Raw genomic sequence first — 19,499 nt, 5'->3', positions numbered from 1 at the left:
GCAAGCCAAAGCAACGTTTACATCTATGTGGAACCAGACTTCTGGCTAGCATTGCCGAAATTTTACTAATCGCAGAGATAATGCAGGTGTCCCTGTCGCACTGATGATCTTGCATATTTTTCAGTGCTGGAAAAGCATGATTTACTGCCACTTGTCTAAGTTGCATTCTGTACAAGTGTAATCAGGCCTGCAGAGGGTGGGGGTATTACGTATTTAACATAGATCAAGTGACTATAGCAAATAACACTGGACCAGCTCGCTGGTAGAAAGAGATATACTAACTGTGATGATTTAGCTCAGACTATCACGCATGGTTCCTGCCTTACATTGCATTGATTTTGTTTGCTAACACAGGAGCAAGACATCCCGGCAATGCCGTGCGTCGTGTACTCTGGCAATGACGCCGAGGGGGCTGACTTTTTGTACCTCGCTGTCGATAGGCAGCGGTTTTTGTCCGTGAAGAATGCAGAGGACGACATCGCTGCCATCATGGTGGCTTACTGGCTTTTTAATATACGTACTCGAAAAAGGCAGCAAACACAGTTGCTGTACTAGAATGGTTGTTTGTCGGCCTCAGCAGCACTACTCCGAGGCCAGTTCTGATGAAATGCCTGAACAAGGTCGCAAGAGCGTGGAATCAATGAGGCCGACAAACAACCATTCTAGTACCAAAGGGATGCTGAACCGAGATTTGGATGCACGAAACCAGGGCGAAGCACTAGGTGGGATGCTGCAAACCTTAGAACATAACTCATATGACGGTATCTTGTACGGATGGCAGTACGTTTTGGAAAATATGAGCATGATTAACAAAGCTTGCGACATTTGTATTCTCTTCTTCCCTTTTTCGAAAATATGCCCATCCAGTTGAGATACTGCAGCATGAGCGATGTTTTGGGGTCTGTAGCATCTTTCTGTGTGCTTCTGGTGCCTTGTTTTGTGAAGTCAAAATTCAGTACAGCACCCATTTAACCTTCTAACTCGAAACTAAAATAAATGTACTATACTTTCCAGACTATAGTGCACAAACTATACATGTCTAAAAGTTGATATTTTACACCGTACAGTCTATCTACAGGTGTGGACTCTACTGTTTTTGTTTCAAGATTGCTCATTATTACAAAACTGGTTAGGCCAGATTGCCGTGTTTTGGATATTTTACGCTGGGATAAAGTAATCAAGACAACCTCTTGCCGTCAGTCTGTTTCCCAGGCTTTCGATACCTCGCATCTGACATGTTTGCTTGGGAGCCCGCAAGCAACTAACTTAGGTCAAGCTTAATCTTGAGGAACTCTGCGATTGGCTGACGAGCAGATTACAGAAAGCCCCCTGACATTCATCCGCAGATATCTCTTTTGTGGAATTCTCCAGCCTGAAGCTTTCCCCGAGGACTATACACCGAGTGCGGACTATCTGAGAAATACTTTTTCTTTTTAGCCGAAATTTACCCTTGCGCATTATACAGCTGATTGTGAAGTATAGTCTGGAAAATATGGTAGCTTGTCTTAATGTTTTAAGCCCTAAACTAAAAGAAGTGTTGCTTGATTTTTATGCAACTTAAGGGTCCTAAATGAAAATCTCATGTGCAAGGGAACAAAAAGTATACACTCGAAACGGAAGGCATCTAAATTGTTCTTCTGTTCTAGTCATTTTATCAAGAACCATTGTGATGTACTGAGGTAATCTGTATTGATTTTTTCTTTCTTATTTTTGCTAGCATTTTAGGCCTGCACTGTGATATTTAAAGAAAATATATTTGGTTATTTGTATGGAGGACATAGCTGGTTATTTTGTTGTGCTCACATAATAGTTCAATAAATGATTATTCATTTAGTTCGGCTTTTATTGACTCAAACCCCCCAATTTTGTCTCGATTTTTACTAGCATCTAGGCCTATATATGCTGTGATATTTGATAGAATGCCTCAAGTATTGTATTTGGATATGTGTGTGGAGGACATACCTCATTATTTTTTTTGTGGTCACATAATAGCTCAATAAATAGTTATTAATTTAGTTTTTCTTTTATTTTTTTTATTCATTTTATAACAAATTGTATTTACTTGCAGCTCAATCACATGCTGTTTGTATGCAGTTGATGCCACTCGCCATGCCTTGGGCGAAAGTGTAAAGGTACTACGGCATGCCAAGTATGACAACTCGTAACCACCTCATATGCAAGGGAAATGACCGACGAGCCAGAGCAGGATGCAAGGACCAAGTATCGGAATTGAACAAGCTAAGCTCCTTGTTTATGTTTGTACCATACACTTTTTCACATTGCTTAGCTTGCATGAGCAAGTGCTGATTATGCATGTGATGCATATCACACTTCAGTGTTGGCAGTTTGACAATTGGACACTTGATGACACATTGAGATTGGTGGCAGACTGCTTCTTTAAAATGATGTTTGAGAATGTCTCCCACTGATCTAGTCTAATATACGAGTATTAAGACCATCGAGCAATTAATAAATTCAGAAGCTTTAGGCATGGAACAAATTCTGTGATATTTTCTTATTTTCCTTCCAAATTTTGTCGGAAGTAAAACTTTAATTACTCAAGATTTTCCTGTAACTTCCGTTTGCACATGAGCTTCACATTGAAATATTACCTTTTCTGCCATGCACATCTTGCCTTCATTATCGGACAGTGCATCTATGCACGGCTGCTTCAAGTAGCATATGTGCCGATGCATTGCACACATCAAATCAGGAATCCAGTTTCTGTAACAAGGTCCCGTGATGGCACTGCACTTTTGCGTCTCCTTATTTCTTCACTTATCTGGTCTGCATACTTCGTGGTTTTCTGGTTGCCATGCTTGGCATACTGAACCCTGTTTGACAGGTGCTGAGATACAGGGTGATTCATTCTCATCGGAACAGATTCTTGTAAAATAAAACTTTTGTTTTATGCAAATTATCTTTTGACAGTTGAGTTATAGTTGTCCTGGCAGACACTTTATACAGTCAAGATGACAGTTAAAAGTGGACTTATTGCATAAAATTCATGAATTAGCTTTTTAGTTACTGGTTCGATAGCACCAGCACATACTGTGAAAATGGGGGCAGTCACCTTCTCAGACCAGCTTTCGTGAAATGAGCACAAACCTCAGAAAAAAACGATTGTGAAAGATTGTTGCACACAAAACGGGTTGTGGGATACAATACTTTCTGGACCGCTACAATACCGCTGCCTTTGGTGAAATGATATTTTTTCTTTTTTGGTCTATGTGCTCATTTCAGGATTTATAAAAAATTTCCTGATTTAAGGAGGTGATTGTCTTCAATTTCGTAACAGCTGTCGAACCAGTAATTGGAAAAGTTAATCAACTAATTTTAGATAATAGTCCACTTTTAGTGCCAGCCTGCCTGTACAAAGTGTAGGTTTGGCTAAATGCTCATCTGTAACGAGATCATCTGTGTAAATGAGAAAAGTTTTGTTTTACAAAAGTTTATTTCGATTAGAATGAATCATCCTCGAGCACCCATTAAAATCAGCATCAGCACCCTTGGATTGGGGTGCATTGCACCGTGCACCCTATACTACTTCACACCCCTATAGGGTGCTTTGGCAGAGGGGTGCTCGTTTGCACCCTCAAAGGGTGCTCGTCCTGGGACAAGTGCTTTACACCCCTAAGGGGTGTAAAAAAGTTTAGTGTGTAGCCCATACTTTGTACAGCGGTTTGCGTTCTTTTTCGCCTCGTCTCGTGGTGCCGAGGAAAGGGCTGCGGACCTCGTGGTACGGGCTTCGACTCCCACTGAGCCGCTTGGTGAATTATGCTTGCGATTAATAAGGCATACATATGTGTGCCGCCGAGTAATTATAACAAAAAATGCCATGGACCCTGTAAGCTTTATGTGGCCATGGCCTGCGTGTAGCAATTGTTCGTCACACTCGATCGTGACACTTTTCGCTTGACGTCTAGCCCATAAGCACATTACGTTTTAATAGGTTACTCGTTCGTTCCCTTTAAAAATAATCGAGTCGTTACATCGTTACCGAAAAAAGTAACTAGACTCAAGTATTGCGTAATCTGTAGCGCGTCGTACGAGTATTTCTCTTTTTGACTGCGCTAGGGCTGCTGTCGAGCGGGCGGACGTCATTTTCGCGCGTGCATAGCGGCGCGCCAGCATTATTTACCCCCCTCCCCCTTGTCCCCGTGGCCACCGTTAAACTCGCCCGCTGCCCTCCCAGCTGCGGACGAGTCCACCCACACTCTCAGGGGAGTGTCGGCCCGCCGAGCCCGTCGGGGAGCTCCCCGCCGGCCTCTCCTTCCTCTCCCCGTGGATCAATGAGCGGTGGAGGGGGACACCCTGCCGCCAGAAAAGAACCGGCTCGAAGTCGGAGACACGCGATGGAATAGAGGCCGAGCGGTCCCCCGCACTACGCGTCGTTGTCTGTCTAGGAACCGCTTTGCGATTTCTTGGCAAACTCCGTACGCTACGGTCTGTGGGCCCGGCTTCATTAGGGAGTTTTGGAATAGCGCACGCTAAAGCTTTGCGTACGCAAACAATAGCGTCGTCGCCACTGCGCATCCTGCGTGCGCAAACCAGGTTTTGCGCTTTGCGTGCGCAATTTTAGCCTGCGCTATTTCTCGGATATAGCGTGCGTACGCAAAGAGTCTTTGCGCTTCTCCAAGGAAGATTCGTGATGAGAAGTTGGCTAAAGCCAAGACGAGCAGAGTTTAAAATAATGGCGGCTTCCAGGATTATGTCGGTGGCTGCTTTGGCGGCGTCGTGAGTGCGAGGTCGGAGGCATTCTCGCGGCTCCGATTTTAAATACGGGTCAACATTGTACTCGGTTTGGCAACGATCACCGGCAACTTGATGCTTGCGACGCGCGAACATTTCTCGGCGAAGGTCAGTACACGAGACCTCTCTCGCCGAGGCGGCGCAAGCGGACACGAGCGCCCAACCGCTCCCGTCGCATTCTCATGTTTAAACAAATCTAAAAGAGTACTCTGGACCAAAAAACTTGCTTTTTTTAAGTTACAGTGTTTTGTGTGTGAAATAAAAATTGTGACAGTATCTTGGTGGCGTCGCAAGCGCAAGATGCTTGGACTTTTGCGTCGCGACGGAGAAACGCTATTCTAAAACTCTCTTGCGTCGCGTGCGCTAATACAAGCGCTAAGTTTAGCTCTAACGTGCGCTAAAATTGCGTACGTTATTCTAAAACTCCCTATTGTCCAGGCTCTCCGACCGGAGAGGTTGGACAAGGAAGCCGGACCCACAGAATCTGCAGAAAATGAAAAAGGCCGGAGAACAGCGATTGAATCAGTTAGGCGCATTCGCAACTTTCAGCGATGGTGGTACCGCGGTGTGAGAATCGCGCTCTCTAGAGCTCCTGGATGATTGGCCTCATAATTAAAGGGCTGGCCTACACCTTGCTCACGTGAAAAAATAACGTAAGGCTGTGATATTGCTCGTATATAGCAAAACTAGAATTCCTTACGCGTCGTAGACGCAGCCTCGTACCGCTGTTCTACGACGATCATCCAGATGCCTGCCACTTTGATAGGCACCAGTGCGACCCCTAGAGGTCGTGAAAGTTGCCAAGTCTTCAAACCACATTTGTGTTTTCAATTTTGGTGCCTTCTTTGTACAATATGCGAAGCGACCGCTACCCCCCTCCGCTGCAGCAGGCTGTTATATGTCGGTTTTATATTATAAATTCTGGGAGCCCACTTACCGTCAATTTTTAACAACAGAGGTATCGAGATACCGAAGCCTGGCAAAGTATTGCCACACAATCAATACATCGTAAAAGTGTTTCACTATTGAGATGCAAATACACTTTTCAAATGTATCTCGATAGAAGGTATGCAGAATATCTCCCAGATACTATCGCGGTGCATTTGTATCGTAGTACTGCCATTCCCTGGTTCGTACAAGCCGTCCAGGAACCCAGAAACGTGACGGCTACGCAAATGTAGACCGCAAATTTTATGGTGAATTCCAGTAGTACATCGGGATAGTTTCCCAGAATCTGCGAGGAAGGAGAAAAATTCCTTCCTCACTGGAATATGCGTGCGCCTAAAAAGAGGCGCTTTGGGAGCGCTCCAAATCTGCGAGTGGCATTCACCATTAGGGATTTGCGTGCCAAGTTTACGAAGGCAATCCTGCAAGCCCAATGACTAGAACTGGGAATTCATTAAGGATACCTCGGGATCTTCTGACGTGCAAAAAAACTCCCACTTACACGGGGGAGATTTATATAGCGTTAGGAGGACCGTTATCTTTTCTGCTCTTTGCTCCGAGTTCTTTGTTTTGCGCCATCTATACTTTTAGATGGTGGCACCACTTAAACGTCCGTAATTAATAACTATTTTTCGTCCATTTGTTCTGTCTTAACTGAGAAAGTGCTCTATATCTGGTTTTAAACTTTCCGAGCACTACGTTTCCGACATAAAAAAAAAAAACAAAATTGTGACACCAATAATTTGCAATATTAAACGGGAAGATATTATAGATTGCTCAGTCCGTTTTCGATTTCTTTTTTTTAAATTTAGGATTAATTGAATAAAAAAAAACACTAAGAAGCTTCATGCGGATTGGTGGCCGATTGTGTCAACTTCAATCGCAGCAGCTCGAAGAACGTAGAGCGAAAGCTCGCGCTACAGAACCCAGGGGTCCTGGGTTCAATCGTTCCCCTAACCGCCCCTGCCCGTTTTGAATGTGGATGAGCATCGTACCGGCATGTCGTAGTGTATCATTGCTGCGTGATGCTCATTGTAGACATCGGGCTAGCCTTCGTACCGCACTTGCTAGATTTCGCATCTATAGCTGAGACACCAGACGTCTATCGAGGCTGCCTATAACTTCCGGCTGTCTAAGCAAACACACAACGCGATTATGTTATTAAGAAGCACGCAAGTTTACGCACGTATGTACCCACAAATCAAAAACAAATTCTGCGTAATTTTGACTTTGTAAGTAGAATTAAAATGTTTAGTTGCTTTCCTTTTTTTCTTCTTTTTGGCAGTGCGCGGCCGCAGAAACCTGACTCCCGTGAGGTAAAACTTCTGCATCCGCGGCGCAGTGCGGACAGCAGCACCACCGCAATATCGTGACGTCAGAAAATTGAGTTGGCGCATATCCAAACGCGAGACGTGGGAATGTCGGGTGTTATAAAAATACAGCCACGCTTCACTCCAGTGTACGGTACACCGGAGACATAAGACATTAGAAAAACAAGACGGTAAGCGCCGCTCCTCTGTCCTTTGTCTCCTTTCTTCGACTGCGATGATGCGCCGACTGAAGCGATTTTAATTATCTTCGGGAAACTCCCCAAGGTGGAGAACGTATACGCTAGAATGAATTCATTTCCACCTGAGGTCTCGCGCTATCTTGATGCTCCACGATTCACGAGGAGGTACTGGGATCGATATCCGGAGCAGTCGGATGTTCTGAGTGGCGCACCAGTCGCCTGTAGAGGGTGCGAGTTGCGGCCCGTGTCAGGTGGGAATCGAGTCGTTCCATTGTATAACTCGAGCGATGCGAGTGAGTGATTCAACGTACCGAGAATCATCTCAGGACTGCGTTTCTCCCCCGCAGATTGACATCCTGCACATGGACGACGTTCTCTGCGACAGTTACTCACTCATGGACGTGGCCTACATCTACGCCTGGAAGAGGGTGAGCCTTCAGTGTCGGCAGGGAAGCGTGACTGCTGAGTGTAAAAGAATGCCCGTTTGGAACTTTTCTGAGATCACCCCACACTTTTCGCAGATTTTATGACGTCGCTACACTTCGCAATACTTCCAGTACCCATTACTACGGCGCGTGGTTCGGACGAGAGTGGCCAGTGTTGCGCTGGAAAGCGCTTTTTTATGCCAAGCCGACTGCCAGGCGTTGCGTAAGAGTTTTAATTGATGGCGAGCGGCGTCCAGTTTTCAGATATGATAGGAATCTGCTTCCTTGGTTCCCGGCAAGAATCGATGGACTCATCTTCTCCCTGTGAACTCTGCAAATGTTCGCACTTAGCTTCGTGACGGCGGACCGCGCTCGGCCGGCAAACTTTAACCGCCGCGGTACACGGCCGCGATGGCGTCCCTGACGGGGGACTTGATCCGGGGGTTTGCAGGAGTCTCCCCTACGCCTCGCATTCCGGGTGTACTCCCATCCTGCAAAGCGGCCGGCGCCGGCGGACGGCCCGGTAGACGTCGACGGGAGGAACTGCAGCGTGGACCCGGCCGGGCAGCAGCAGTGCCTCCAGGAACATGTGACGGCTCCCTCTCGACCGGCGCCGGAATCTTCGGCGGCGGCCAGCGTGGAGGGAGACGTCGCCCAGAGCTCCGCGAGTCCGGAGAAGGACCCGGGACCTCCTGCGCTGGTGCCAAGGGACGTCTTGCCGGCGGAGGAGGCTGCGGACGCTGCCGTTCCGTCCGTCGTTCCCGCTACGGAAACGCGCCGACCGGAGACGCCGGACGTGTGAGTGCCCGAAACCGAAGCCTTGGATTTCCCGGACTCGTTCCCCCCTTAGGCTGACACTGTGGTGAGCCAAGGTTCAAGTGCCGGGTAGGCCAACTGACCGTTTCGCCATGGGCTCCTGACCAGGCTTCGTGCATTGACAGAAGGAGAACGTGGTCAGGGAAACCAGTGTGCAGTCCGTAGATGGTTGATTGGTGTAGTAGCCCGCATGTGGCGATCCACTCAAGCGAATGCCTTTTTGGCGTTCACGTTTTCACTTCTCCGAACCATTCCGTTTTATGTTGTTATCATCCTTAGCAGGCACCCCTAATCACGCTTTCTCATCAGAGCAGTCCCTGCATAAGCTTAAAGGCTGGTTCAGACATGTACAACGAGCGCGATGCGTCCGCTGCAACCAGGGCGACCGGAACGACTGCTCTGCGCCGCGCGTACACACACCTGCAACCGCTGCAACAAGCGCAGCGGGTCGGCAGCACGGCGACCGCTTCTACGCCGCCGTCAGCTGTTTCAGCGGTGCCCCTTAAAAGGGGGCGCACTGCCACTCAATACCGTAACAGAATATAGACAGACAGATTTCTATAGCCTAAAGCTTTATTAATATATTTTTTTTCATGATAGGCTTGGATGCTGCAGAGCAACCCAAAAAACTTTTGGAAAGTTGTTAATCCGAAACCTGATATTGTAATCAATCTTAAAAACGACGATGACTCTTCGGTTCCTGATGATGAATGTGCAGAAAAATTCAATGATGTTTTTTGTTCAGTGTTTACACAAGAGTGCAATGATATGTTTTCTATGGCTCCTCCTGCCTTTCCTACATCCATGGTTGGGATCACGTTTGAACCGGCTGGCATTGTGAAAATCATCGACACCCTTAAGATTTCATCATCAGCGGGTATTGACGAAATAAATGTAAAAGTGTTAAAGAATACCAAAGATATATCTAGCGTAATATTGGCAAACCTTTTTTCACAGTCACTTTCTACTGGTTCCCTGCCATACGACTGGAAGGTGGGGAAGATCGTCCCAATCTACAAAAACGGAAACAAGTGCTCCCCTTCAAACTACCGTCCCATCTCCCTAACAAGCGTGTCGTGTAAACTAATGGACGTATCAACTCCAAAATCATTCATTACTTGTCAGAGAACAACTATATCCATTCCTCCCAACACGGCTTCCGAAAAAACTTCTCCTGTGAAACTCAACTCGCGTCTTTCGTCCACGACCTGCATGTTAAACTCGACTCTAACATTCAAACTGATGCCATCTTTCTAGACTTTGCTAAAGCCTTTGATAAGGTCCCTCACAGACGTCTCATATACAAGCTTACTCTACTTAACTTAGATCCCGCGATTTTGAACTGGATCATTAGCTTTCTTACGCATAGACATCAATTTGTTACCGTTAACCAGTCATCATCCTCTATTGCCTAAGTCACCTCAGGCGTTCCTCAGGGATCGGTCCTTGGACCACTTCTATTTCTAATATACATTAACGACCTACCCGTATCAATCACGTCGCATATTCGCCTCTTCGCTGACGACTGCGTCATCTACCACCAAGTAACTAACCCTTCGGACCACCAACTCATTCAAGACGACCTCATACGCATTCAAGCATGGTGCGAAGAATGGCAGATGCCTCTTAACGTTCAGAAATGCCAGCTCGTGTCATTTACACGTCGTGTCAACCCCTCCGTGTTTTCCTACTCAATAACGTACCTCTGCAGAAAAGCCTTTCCTATAAGTATCTCGGAGTCCACCTCTCATCTGATCTTTCCTGGGCCACTCATATCAGTCACGTTATCTCCACTGCTAATCGCTCTCTAGGCTTCTTAAAACGTAACTTTAAGCTAGCCCCTCCTCATCTAAAGCTACTTGCTTACTCATCTCTTGTCCGTCCTAAACTGGAGTATGCATCTGCCATCTGGGACCCGCACCAGGCCTATCTCATCAATAACCTCGAATCACTCCAGAATCGTGCAGTACGTTTTATCTACTCAGATTGCTCTTCCTTTTCTAGCGTAACTAACCTCAAAATCCGTGCAAACCTTCCTGTCCTTTCTGTCCGTCGTAAACTTGCTAGGCTATCTCTTTTCCACAAATTTTACTACAGCCAGTGCCTCCAATCATCATACATCATATCTTCAGAATACCGGCTTCGTCGTACGGGACATAATCTCGGCGTAAGACGCCCCAAAGCAAGAGCCGTCACCTTCCAGAATTAATTTTTTTCACGCACTGCCATTGATTGGAACGATCTTCCCGAGAACGTCGTCATCACTCATGACCCGATGGAATTTAAAAAACGCTTGCTAGAGTCCCCACTTTAGGTTTGTACGAATCATCTATACGTGTATAGTTTGCCTTTTACGTTTGTGTGTATTTGCTCCTTGTATGCGAGTTGTTTTTGGCGTGTTTTCTACCCTGTTGTTTTTACGCTGTATACCCACCCCTTATGTAATACGCCCTAGGGGGTCCTTAAGGTATTTAAATAAATAAATAAATAAATAAAAAAAAAAGAAAAGAAAAAGATCCAGTACGCCGTCTTGGACGATCACGACTCTAAAACACGACTTTGCCAATAGACAAATCTCGCCACGCGCCTTTTCTACGATTATGAAAGACGATGTAACCTTATCAGCGATATAGCAACGTAGAAATATGATTTCGTGATCAGATAGACGTTTCGAGCGTTCAGGATAGCTAACACTAATCACTTTTCTCCGGTTCTCCGGTGATGAAAACGCGTAAAAAGTCGCATCCTTTATACGGTACGCGCCAGTAATACCTTGAACTTGAGCACACGCATGATATGCGCCAAATAAGAAATCCGGGCGATGTTCGAGGACACAAATGCTTACAAAGCACCACTGTAGTCGAAGTAAACAAACACGACGGCACAGGCGTTTCTGCTCTCTTGAGAGTGCCGCCACGACATCGCAGCACGAGTAGGTCGACCTTCCCATCTAATACGTGCTGGGTTATCATAGCGACACACGACGAAAATTCACAGTCAAGGATAGCGCTTTTACGCGGAACGATGAGCTTTCACCACGCCGTCGACGTCGACGATCACCACGGACGCCATGTTTGCATACAGAAGGAGCCGGCCCGTGACCGGCATGCAACGCGCGCGACCCATTCTCCTCGACCTGTGATTGGTCTGTCGTTGCGGTTGTTTTGGTTGTTTCCAACGCAGCGGGTAAAGTTGGGTTCGCTCCAACTCCTTGTGTCGGTAACGGCACGCGCGTGCGTCCCTTCGTCGCTACGGCAACTGACGGTTGCAGACCCTTGCAATGGTCGTTTCTGTTGTTCCGGTCGTTCCGGTCGCTACGGACGCATGCGTGTGAACGGGCCTTTATGGAGGACAACGAAGTCGCTGGAAAATCGCGTTGAACTGTAGAAGAGCGTTGAGGGTGGTGTCCCAGGCCAATTTGAATCCGAGCAATTCTAGACGTTTCCATATTTCTGGTGCAATCATTGTCTAAGTTGTGACCGTAGTCGGAACGTGAAGTGCTCCGAGGTGTATATCAGACGTGTTTCTTTAGCTTATCTAGACGGAACGAATTCAAGGTCATGACGCAGTACTCCATCAGTCCCGGGAGTGTCTGCTAATGATTCAGCGCCTGTCCGTGGACTCTCCGCAGGACGACGGCGACAGAGAAAGCGGCTGCCCCTGGGAGTGCCCAAGCAGCGGCTCCCATCTGGTCGTCCTCTTCGCAGCAGGAACAGCGGCAGAAGGTGGCGGAGCCTGTCACTGAAAGTGCCCCCACCCTGTCTAAGATGATCCTCAGCAGCATCCTGGACAGGAGCAGCAACAAGATCACCATCCAGACAAAGGAGGTGCCCCCGGCGGTGGCGCAGGCCATGTCCCCGCCCCGTTCCCCGCATTCCAGGAAGTGCAGGCGCAAGGAGCAGCGGGACGCCGAGCGGACGCTGCAGCACGTCAGGCACCAGGGACGGCCCCCGGACAGCCATGATACCCAGGGGCCCCGGCGCTCCCGGAGCCGCTCCCCGGAGCGACCAGACGGGGCAACGCCGGTCACAAACCCGAGGCTGGACGGCGCCGCGGCCGACCGCCGTGTGTGCCATTCTGCTTCGCCCGACAGGCTGCTTCCCGAGACCACGTCGCTCCTGGAAGCGACCCAGCAGAGCCAGAGCCTCGCCGGCAAGGGCTCTGGGCCCGGCATCCGCGGTCTGCCCGCGTCTCCGCCCCGGGCGCACCCGCAGACCCCGAGGACCTCTCCCGAAACCCCACTCGTCCCGAGCGCCATGAAGGGCGAAGAGGACACACGACCTCTGGACCTCACTGTGTCTCACCGCGGCCTGCCGGCGCCGGCGCCCGTGCGCAGGCCTGTTGGGCGGCCGCCCCTCGCACTCCCTCCGATGTGCACACCGGGGACCGCCAAGGGGACAGCCTCGCCCTCCCCGCACCGCAGGGCGGCGGCGGCGTCCCCCGCGGTGTCGCTGTACCAGAAGCCGGCCGTGGCGGTCAACGAGGCCGCCACGTCTCCGCCCCTGTCGCAGCAGCACCACCACCACCACAACCACCACCGGAGCAGCAGCAGGGGCTTTCTCAAGGGCGCCAACCTGACGTGCATCAACCCGGACCCGGACGCCTTTCACCCGCGCATCGTCATCAAGAACCTGCAAAAGCGCGCTTCTGGCCCCAGCCTCCACCGGATGTGAGGCCGCGTTGCTGTGCTTGCCCTCTCTCTCGGATAGACGGCGCGGCTCGCTTTGACCTGCGTCTACTCTCTAGTCCCTTGCCTGGTGTGTGTCTGCTACTTGCGAGCGCGTACGCGGAGCTGTCGTGGTTTGCGCGAGACGGCACCGTTTGTTTGTGCCTGTGAATGGATGGAAGTCGTTGTGGCGTCACCCGGAAGACATCTGGATACACAGACCGTGCCGCTCGGAACGGATTCGTCGAGGTGCATCCGGCATGTGTGTCGTGTGTTCGCGGACGATCACGTGCACCCTGCCCTCCCTTCGTGACCCGCCAACAAGTGGAGCAGTCCTGACGTCCGTCAGGACTGCTTCGTGTGCGCGCTACGATGCTTGGGGGGGGGGGGGGGGGGGGGGGGGCGGCAAGAATGTGCGTGAGATTCCTGTCCTGCGTGAGTGTGTTCGACACGAGGAATATGTGCCTCCTGGATTACGCTGGATTAAGCCGGATTACCTATCATCATCTTACGCGGTTCTCGTGAACCTCAAGCGTGCTTGTGGGAAAAATTTTTTCCTGATTTTTTTCAACAAACTGTTTGATGAAGAGTAGTTGGAGAAATGTCTTTATACGTAAATAGTGACTGCACGCCGAATGGAATAGTAACGCGAATATACGTGTAGTGGCTGCACTGCACCAAGATTGTGCAATATTTCGAATACGCGCCATTCTTAAACTGAGTCATTTTAAAAGGAGGCACTGGAAGTATTGTGCGGGGTTTACGTCGGCCGCTTTGCACGTAATGGTCACTTTTAATGTAGAGTAAGGACACGCAAGAAGTTTATGAACATGGTTACAGTTGCTGCGTGCAGTCTCGCATAGGCTTCATTTGGGTGGTTTTCTTGGCCATAAGATTACTGAACTGAGAAGGCCATGACATCATAAACATAGACGTTGTGTACTCGTAGGCATAGAAGGACGTCCAAACGATTATTTGAAAATGGCCGGACGTGCCGGCCACTTTCGGTCGGTTATTAATGACCTTGTTGCGTGAATAAAAGAGGTAAATGCTTCACGCTTGTTACATCCGTGGCTACGCGTGTTGTCGCGACGTAAGAATTAAAGCTCGATCGCCATGGAGGGAGGCACAGAAAAATGAAGGACCATGCCAGTGTTGGTGGACGCTTCCTTCTGCCTACAATGCCTCCGAAGACACTTATGTATTAGAATACGGTAATAAGAACGAACATTTTCTTATTCTAGTCAAGAACACGCTGAACCTTCGAAATAGCAAATACACCCAGGCCTCCAAGGCTGCACCCCTGCCGGCCATCGGTGTTGTCTTCCTAAAGGGCTGAGTCAAAGGTAAGGAGAAACGACGGAAACGGCGTCGCCGAGTGTGCCTACTGCAAAAATAAGAGACGCTGGCTGCTTTCAGATTCGGCTGAGTTTCCGCTCAGTGTCTTGATGGCGCATTAATGGGAGTCTTAGTCCCGTACATTAGGTCGGATCACACATTATCTAAAGCGTGTCTTTCGAGCTCAATAATGATCCTATAAGTAATCACCCAGGACAGCTCAAAACACGCTGCACATTCGTTGCCTCTCAAAGAGGCACCGAAGTTGATTCTTAGATCGTCATTTTTTGGTGATAACTCAATCTAGACGCTCTAGGCGTCCCAACAAACCTGAAATCACAATCGTGCGTAGCTTATTTCCTCGTTAAAAGCGTGGTCTAAGATCGCGACACGCCCTTTTTGCGAAGAATTTATTTCTGAGTGAAGTGGTCGACGAAGGGCGCCTGTGGGTGAGTGGCAAGCGATGGCTTATCCCGCGAAAAAAAACGAGGAGTCTTATCCAAATGTGTACCGATCAGACTCTCTTCGAAAGAAGTTATGACAAAATCCTTTAGAATCTGTGCGTATTGTAGGGCTTTCATTGGTCCACACCAATGTAGTACGGGAGTAAAAACAATCCACATGTTTTTCCATTGCCCTGAGATGAATAGGCGGTTTTGTCATATAGGACTTGGTGTATGTGGGAACTAACACATTTTAAACAATATAAGATCAGATACAATCTTTTCAAAACTGAATTCAGTGCCCCTTTAAGCTTATCACTAAGATTAAAATACCTTTTTTTTTTTTAAATATGCAACGGTTGTTTAAGGTTGACTGGGACCTTTGTCCCTAAAAGAAAATTGCTAAACATGTGTAGCATAATGAAACTTGCGGTGAACGTTAACGTGATCCCTCTCGATTTTTTATCTCCCGAAACGGTGTATATGACCCCTGCTTACACGTTGCAGCTATCATGGCGGCGAGCAGTGTGTCTGTAGCTGTAGAACAGTGGTGAAAAATCCAACTGCTAGTGAGGGAGAGAGCGAAATCGGCTGAATTTTTTAGAAGACTGCAAGCAGAGCATGACGAACAAATGGTGTTGCGGACAAGACTGTACGAATGGTATCATTAAGGGGGAACGAGAGCAAGTGACAAACTGAAAATACCGACACGTTCATTCAAAGGCAGTCACGGAATCCAGTTCCTTCTTTTCTCAAAGAATCTGGGAACTTTCAAAACTGTAGCCGTGCACGGTGCCTTGGCTCGGGGAATACTTTCAACAGCTGATATACCGTAAGCGACGTACTTTTCGCTGGATCAACATTTCGCGATTTAGGACAAACCTGATGTTTTGGAATTAAGACGTTTACAGTAGTTGCCTGGTTGAAAATTAAGACGTTTACAGTAGTTGCCTGCTGGTCGAAAGTTCTAATTCCTTCGTAGGAATAAAACTCTAGGTCAGCCTCGAACGACCCTCATATTATTGCCGAATTGGTTCTGCGCGTACGTCGCAGGCACAATAAAGAAGAAGAAGAAAAAAAAGCGTACGTCGCACGCTAAGTCTCGGGGTTCGAACCCCACCGGCCTAGTTCATTGTATTTTTCGCGGCTCTTCTGGAACGTTCTAGTAGTTTCTTGTGACGTACCCCTCCTTGGTCCAGTTCAGAATGACGTAGATTACGTAGTCTGTATAAAAGAAGTCCGGCAACCTCGCGGCAGTCGACCTTTCGATGTACCCCTTGCACCACGACACACGGCTCCTTTTTGCTCGACATTGTAGACACTAATTCGCCGCATTCATTTTCATTTATTTTTAGATCCACATCCCTCTGGTATTTTTATACGTAGCTATATTCGTTTACTGCACAATCCAAATATTTGAAATGGGAAAATGCTAAAATCTTAGCTTTTTTTTTTTTTTTTTGGTACATGTCTACGTTTAGCTGTCCTCCAGAGTTTCTATGGGCCCTCACCCCGCAGAGGAGGGGGGGGTTAGTCGCCGGTGGGAAACCTGAGGAATGTGTCCCCTTTCAGAACGAAACGGAATCACGTGGAGCAGGTGGGCGAGGGGAGGGGGACAAGAATGGAGGGAAAGGCGAGGTGTCGCGGGAGTCGAGTGTCGGTCGGGGGACCCGAGGGCCTCAGACCTGCGCGCATGTAGGTAAAGGCAGATAGGTTTTGCATTTTCAACGCGTCGTCTCTTCGCTGCTTCGTCGTCGTATTCACCGGCCGTGGTCGGGGAAAGGACGTTTTGACGCCGGACACCTCTCCCGAACCCAAGGAGAGAGATGCTGCCCGCATTCGTAAGTTCCCGTCGAACAGACGTTGGCAATTATCGTGCTCCGAGTAACAGAAGAGGGAGGGCCGGTGTTTCTCCGGTGCTTTGTCGCAGTCTACGTCGAAATGTGATAGCGTTGCTGCTCTTTTATGAGGGCTATATATACGAAGGATTAATTTGCAACGAACATCTACGGCGAATACCTTACAATGAAATATCCGTACATTTCATTCAATGAAGATGTACACACTGGGCACGTCGCCAGCTCCATCTGCTCAGCTACCTTCAATCCGCGCCTCGCTCTTTTGAAACATTGTGAAGACTGGCGTATAATTAGCAAAAAATCTATCTAATCTTTACAGTGGGATCGGTGGCCGAGCGAACCAGAGCTCGGAGCGTGGAGTGAAAGCTTTGCGCTGCAGAACTGGGTGATTTCGTACCGGCACGCGTTCGTCTAATCACTACTGCGTGGTGCACGTTAACGACCCCAGGTTCGCGGCTGTACTGCACCGGTTCAATTTCTCATCTACAGCTAGGAGACGAGTCACTCGTTGAGTCCTGCTAGCATAAAGGCTGTCAACATACAAGTATCACAATATTTCTAATATTTATTTTTTACGTGGAGGTGTATATATATATATATATATATGGTTCCCATTAAAAGCTAGGTAAGCGTCATTTGCCGTCCTTAAATTACTCAGTTTGAGGACTACCTGAAGCACGTGGGTTGCGCTTAAGCTATCAGTCGCGCAGAACGCGCACAACGCTGCGCAAGGCCGGGGATGCGGAAATGCGAATGATAATGAACTCATCCAAAGTTTAGTAATTTGCTCTTTTTCTTTTTTTTTTTTTTTTTGTTGGAAAAATAAATTCTGCATCGCGGAACGAATTCGGTCAAATGGAGCGCTAGCGGTCCGGACCGGATACCCAAGTTTCAGAATTAATAATTTTTTGTATTCAAAGGTTTTTGTTGTTGTTGTTGTTGCTGTTGTTTTAGTTATTTTTAACCTTTCAATAAAAAATAGGGCCCGTTCTTGGTAGTTTCCCCATGAAAATTTCTGAAAATCGCTCGTCAGATTGGGATCAGGTAACGATCTGTCCCGATGTGTGTGTATATAGGCATTGTCAGGAGATTGAGCGGTGGAGGAGAGAGCCGATTTCCTTACAACGCCCACACACACACGCACACTTTGCGACAGATCGTTACCTGATCCAGATTTGACGAGCGATTGGCATCTGGTACGAACCGCCACGTGCTTATCACTTTCCAATGCACATACGCATGAGTTTCGTCCTTCAAAAAACAATTTTCCAAGGCAAAAAAAAATCGAATATAAAGGTTGAGCAAATAAGGGGTTGGACGAAAGGGTGGTAATCATTTGAGCCCGTTCTCGTTTCGACCTTCTCGCTTGCCCTTCTCAAAACAACCATTCTCAAAAAGACCTCTCTTGGACCTGTCGCATTTGGTCCTTTCCCGTTTTGTCTTTCGCATTCCAACCCTCTTCAGTTGGGCCCGTTCTCGTTTCGCCTCTTTCACCCAGTCATTTTCAAAACAGCCATTCTCAAACATATCTCGCTTTGACCCGTCGCGCTTGACTTTTTCTATACCAAAATCGTTTAGGGTAATATTAATACATCAATATAACGTGTGTGTGTGTGTATGTGCCACACCACAGGCATACTCTCTCTGTTAAGGATTTTAGCAGTGCATCGAGGTCGTCGTGAAAAGCTACTAGCTGAGAATAAAACAGACCAACTATTTATCGCAGTCGTATCATATTCCGAAATGTCACGTTGTTTGAGGTCTCTCGAGTTAGGACAATGCCACCACTTTTCTAATGCAGTCGTTCTCAAAAGGGCGTCTGCGAAGACATCCTAGGGGTCCGCGAAGCCCTGTCTCATCAGTCAGGCACGGCGATATTAGTTGTCTTTCTTCACATTGAGCAGAAACCTTCCAATTTTCGGGAGAGTACTCTCGTGTGTATGTCAATAATATAAGTCTAGTTTACACTAGCAATTAGTTATATCCATTTATTAAATCATTATCATGATAACCTATACCTTTCTATTCCCCGCACCCCGAACGGGGTCCTCCATCATCTCCGCCTTTCTACAAGGCGTCCGCGAAACATTAATGGTTGAGAACCACTGCTATTATGTATGCTATTTCTATTAAAACAAAGTTTCCAAGGTAAATGTTCATCGCTTTTTTCTCTCGTTTGCTTAGAGGAAAGGAAGCAGGCGGCAATGTACGATTCTCACTGCGTACCTCTAAACATAACATATATCTGTGCGTACCTCTACACATAACATAAATCAGGGTAAGGCTCATCAACAAAGCCGCGAAGGCATAACGACGCTAGAAGCATGCCGAACTATTGCCATTCGGTCGTAGCGCGAACGGGCGAAATGCAAATGGGTCCAGTTGCGAAAAACACGATTTGGATCTTATGAGAAGGTTCAAACGATAAGGACCAAATGAGAATGGGTCGAAACATGCAAGGTTCAAATGCGAATGGGACGTTTTGAGATACACCCGGACGAAAAGATTCTTTGCAAGATGAGCTGCATCTTCCGCATGTGGGGAGTCGTAGGCAGTGTTGCAACGCTGCTACCATATTTATTTACTTTTTTGTGAGAGGATGTTTATTTGTTTCTCCAAACCTTTCGCCACGCTTCTTCCTTCGATAGGCCCGTTTTTATAGTTCATCAAGCAACACTGGCAATCGTCATTTTTCGGGAAATGTGCGACCGTGCATGAAATAGGAGGTTCAATCAGGATTTGAAA

The 19,499-nt window shown here is 47.7% G+C and overlaps 1 protein-coding gene across 1 annotated transcript in view; it reads left to right on the top strand.

Moving 5' to 3' along the window:
* Positions 1–14,155, top strand: part of LOC8027180 (polycomb group protein Psc) — a gene marked incomplete at its 5' end in the record, with an annotated part of 37,782 nt that extends 23,627 nt beyond the window's left edge. The window contains 3 exons of the mRNA XM_040212666.3: positions 7,555–7,635; positions 8,084–8,430; positions 12,080–14,155. Coding sequence (XP_040068600.2) covers positions 7,555–7,635; positions 8,084–8,430; positions 12,080–13,121 — 1,470 coding nt within the window. The remainder of the gene's footprint in view (positions 1–7,554; positions 7,636–8,083; positions 8,431–12,079) is intronic.
* Between the last annotated feature and the right edge of the window lie 5,344 nt (positions 14,156–19,499).

Source organism: Ixodes scapularis, unplaced genomic scaffold, assembly GCF_016920785.2.
Source record: "Ixodes scapularis isolate PalLabHiFi unplaced genomic scaffold, ASM1692078v2 PGA_scaffold44__24_contigs__length_19508400, whole genome shotgun sequence".
Classification (NCBI taxonomy): domain Eukaryota; kingdom Metazoa; phylum Arthropoda; class Arachnida; order Ixodida; family Ixodidae; genus Ixodes; species Ixodes scapularis.
Note: the sequence above shows the minus strand (reverse complement) of the source record. Positions and strands in the feature narration are given on the sequence as shown.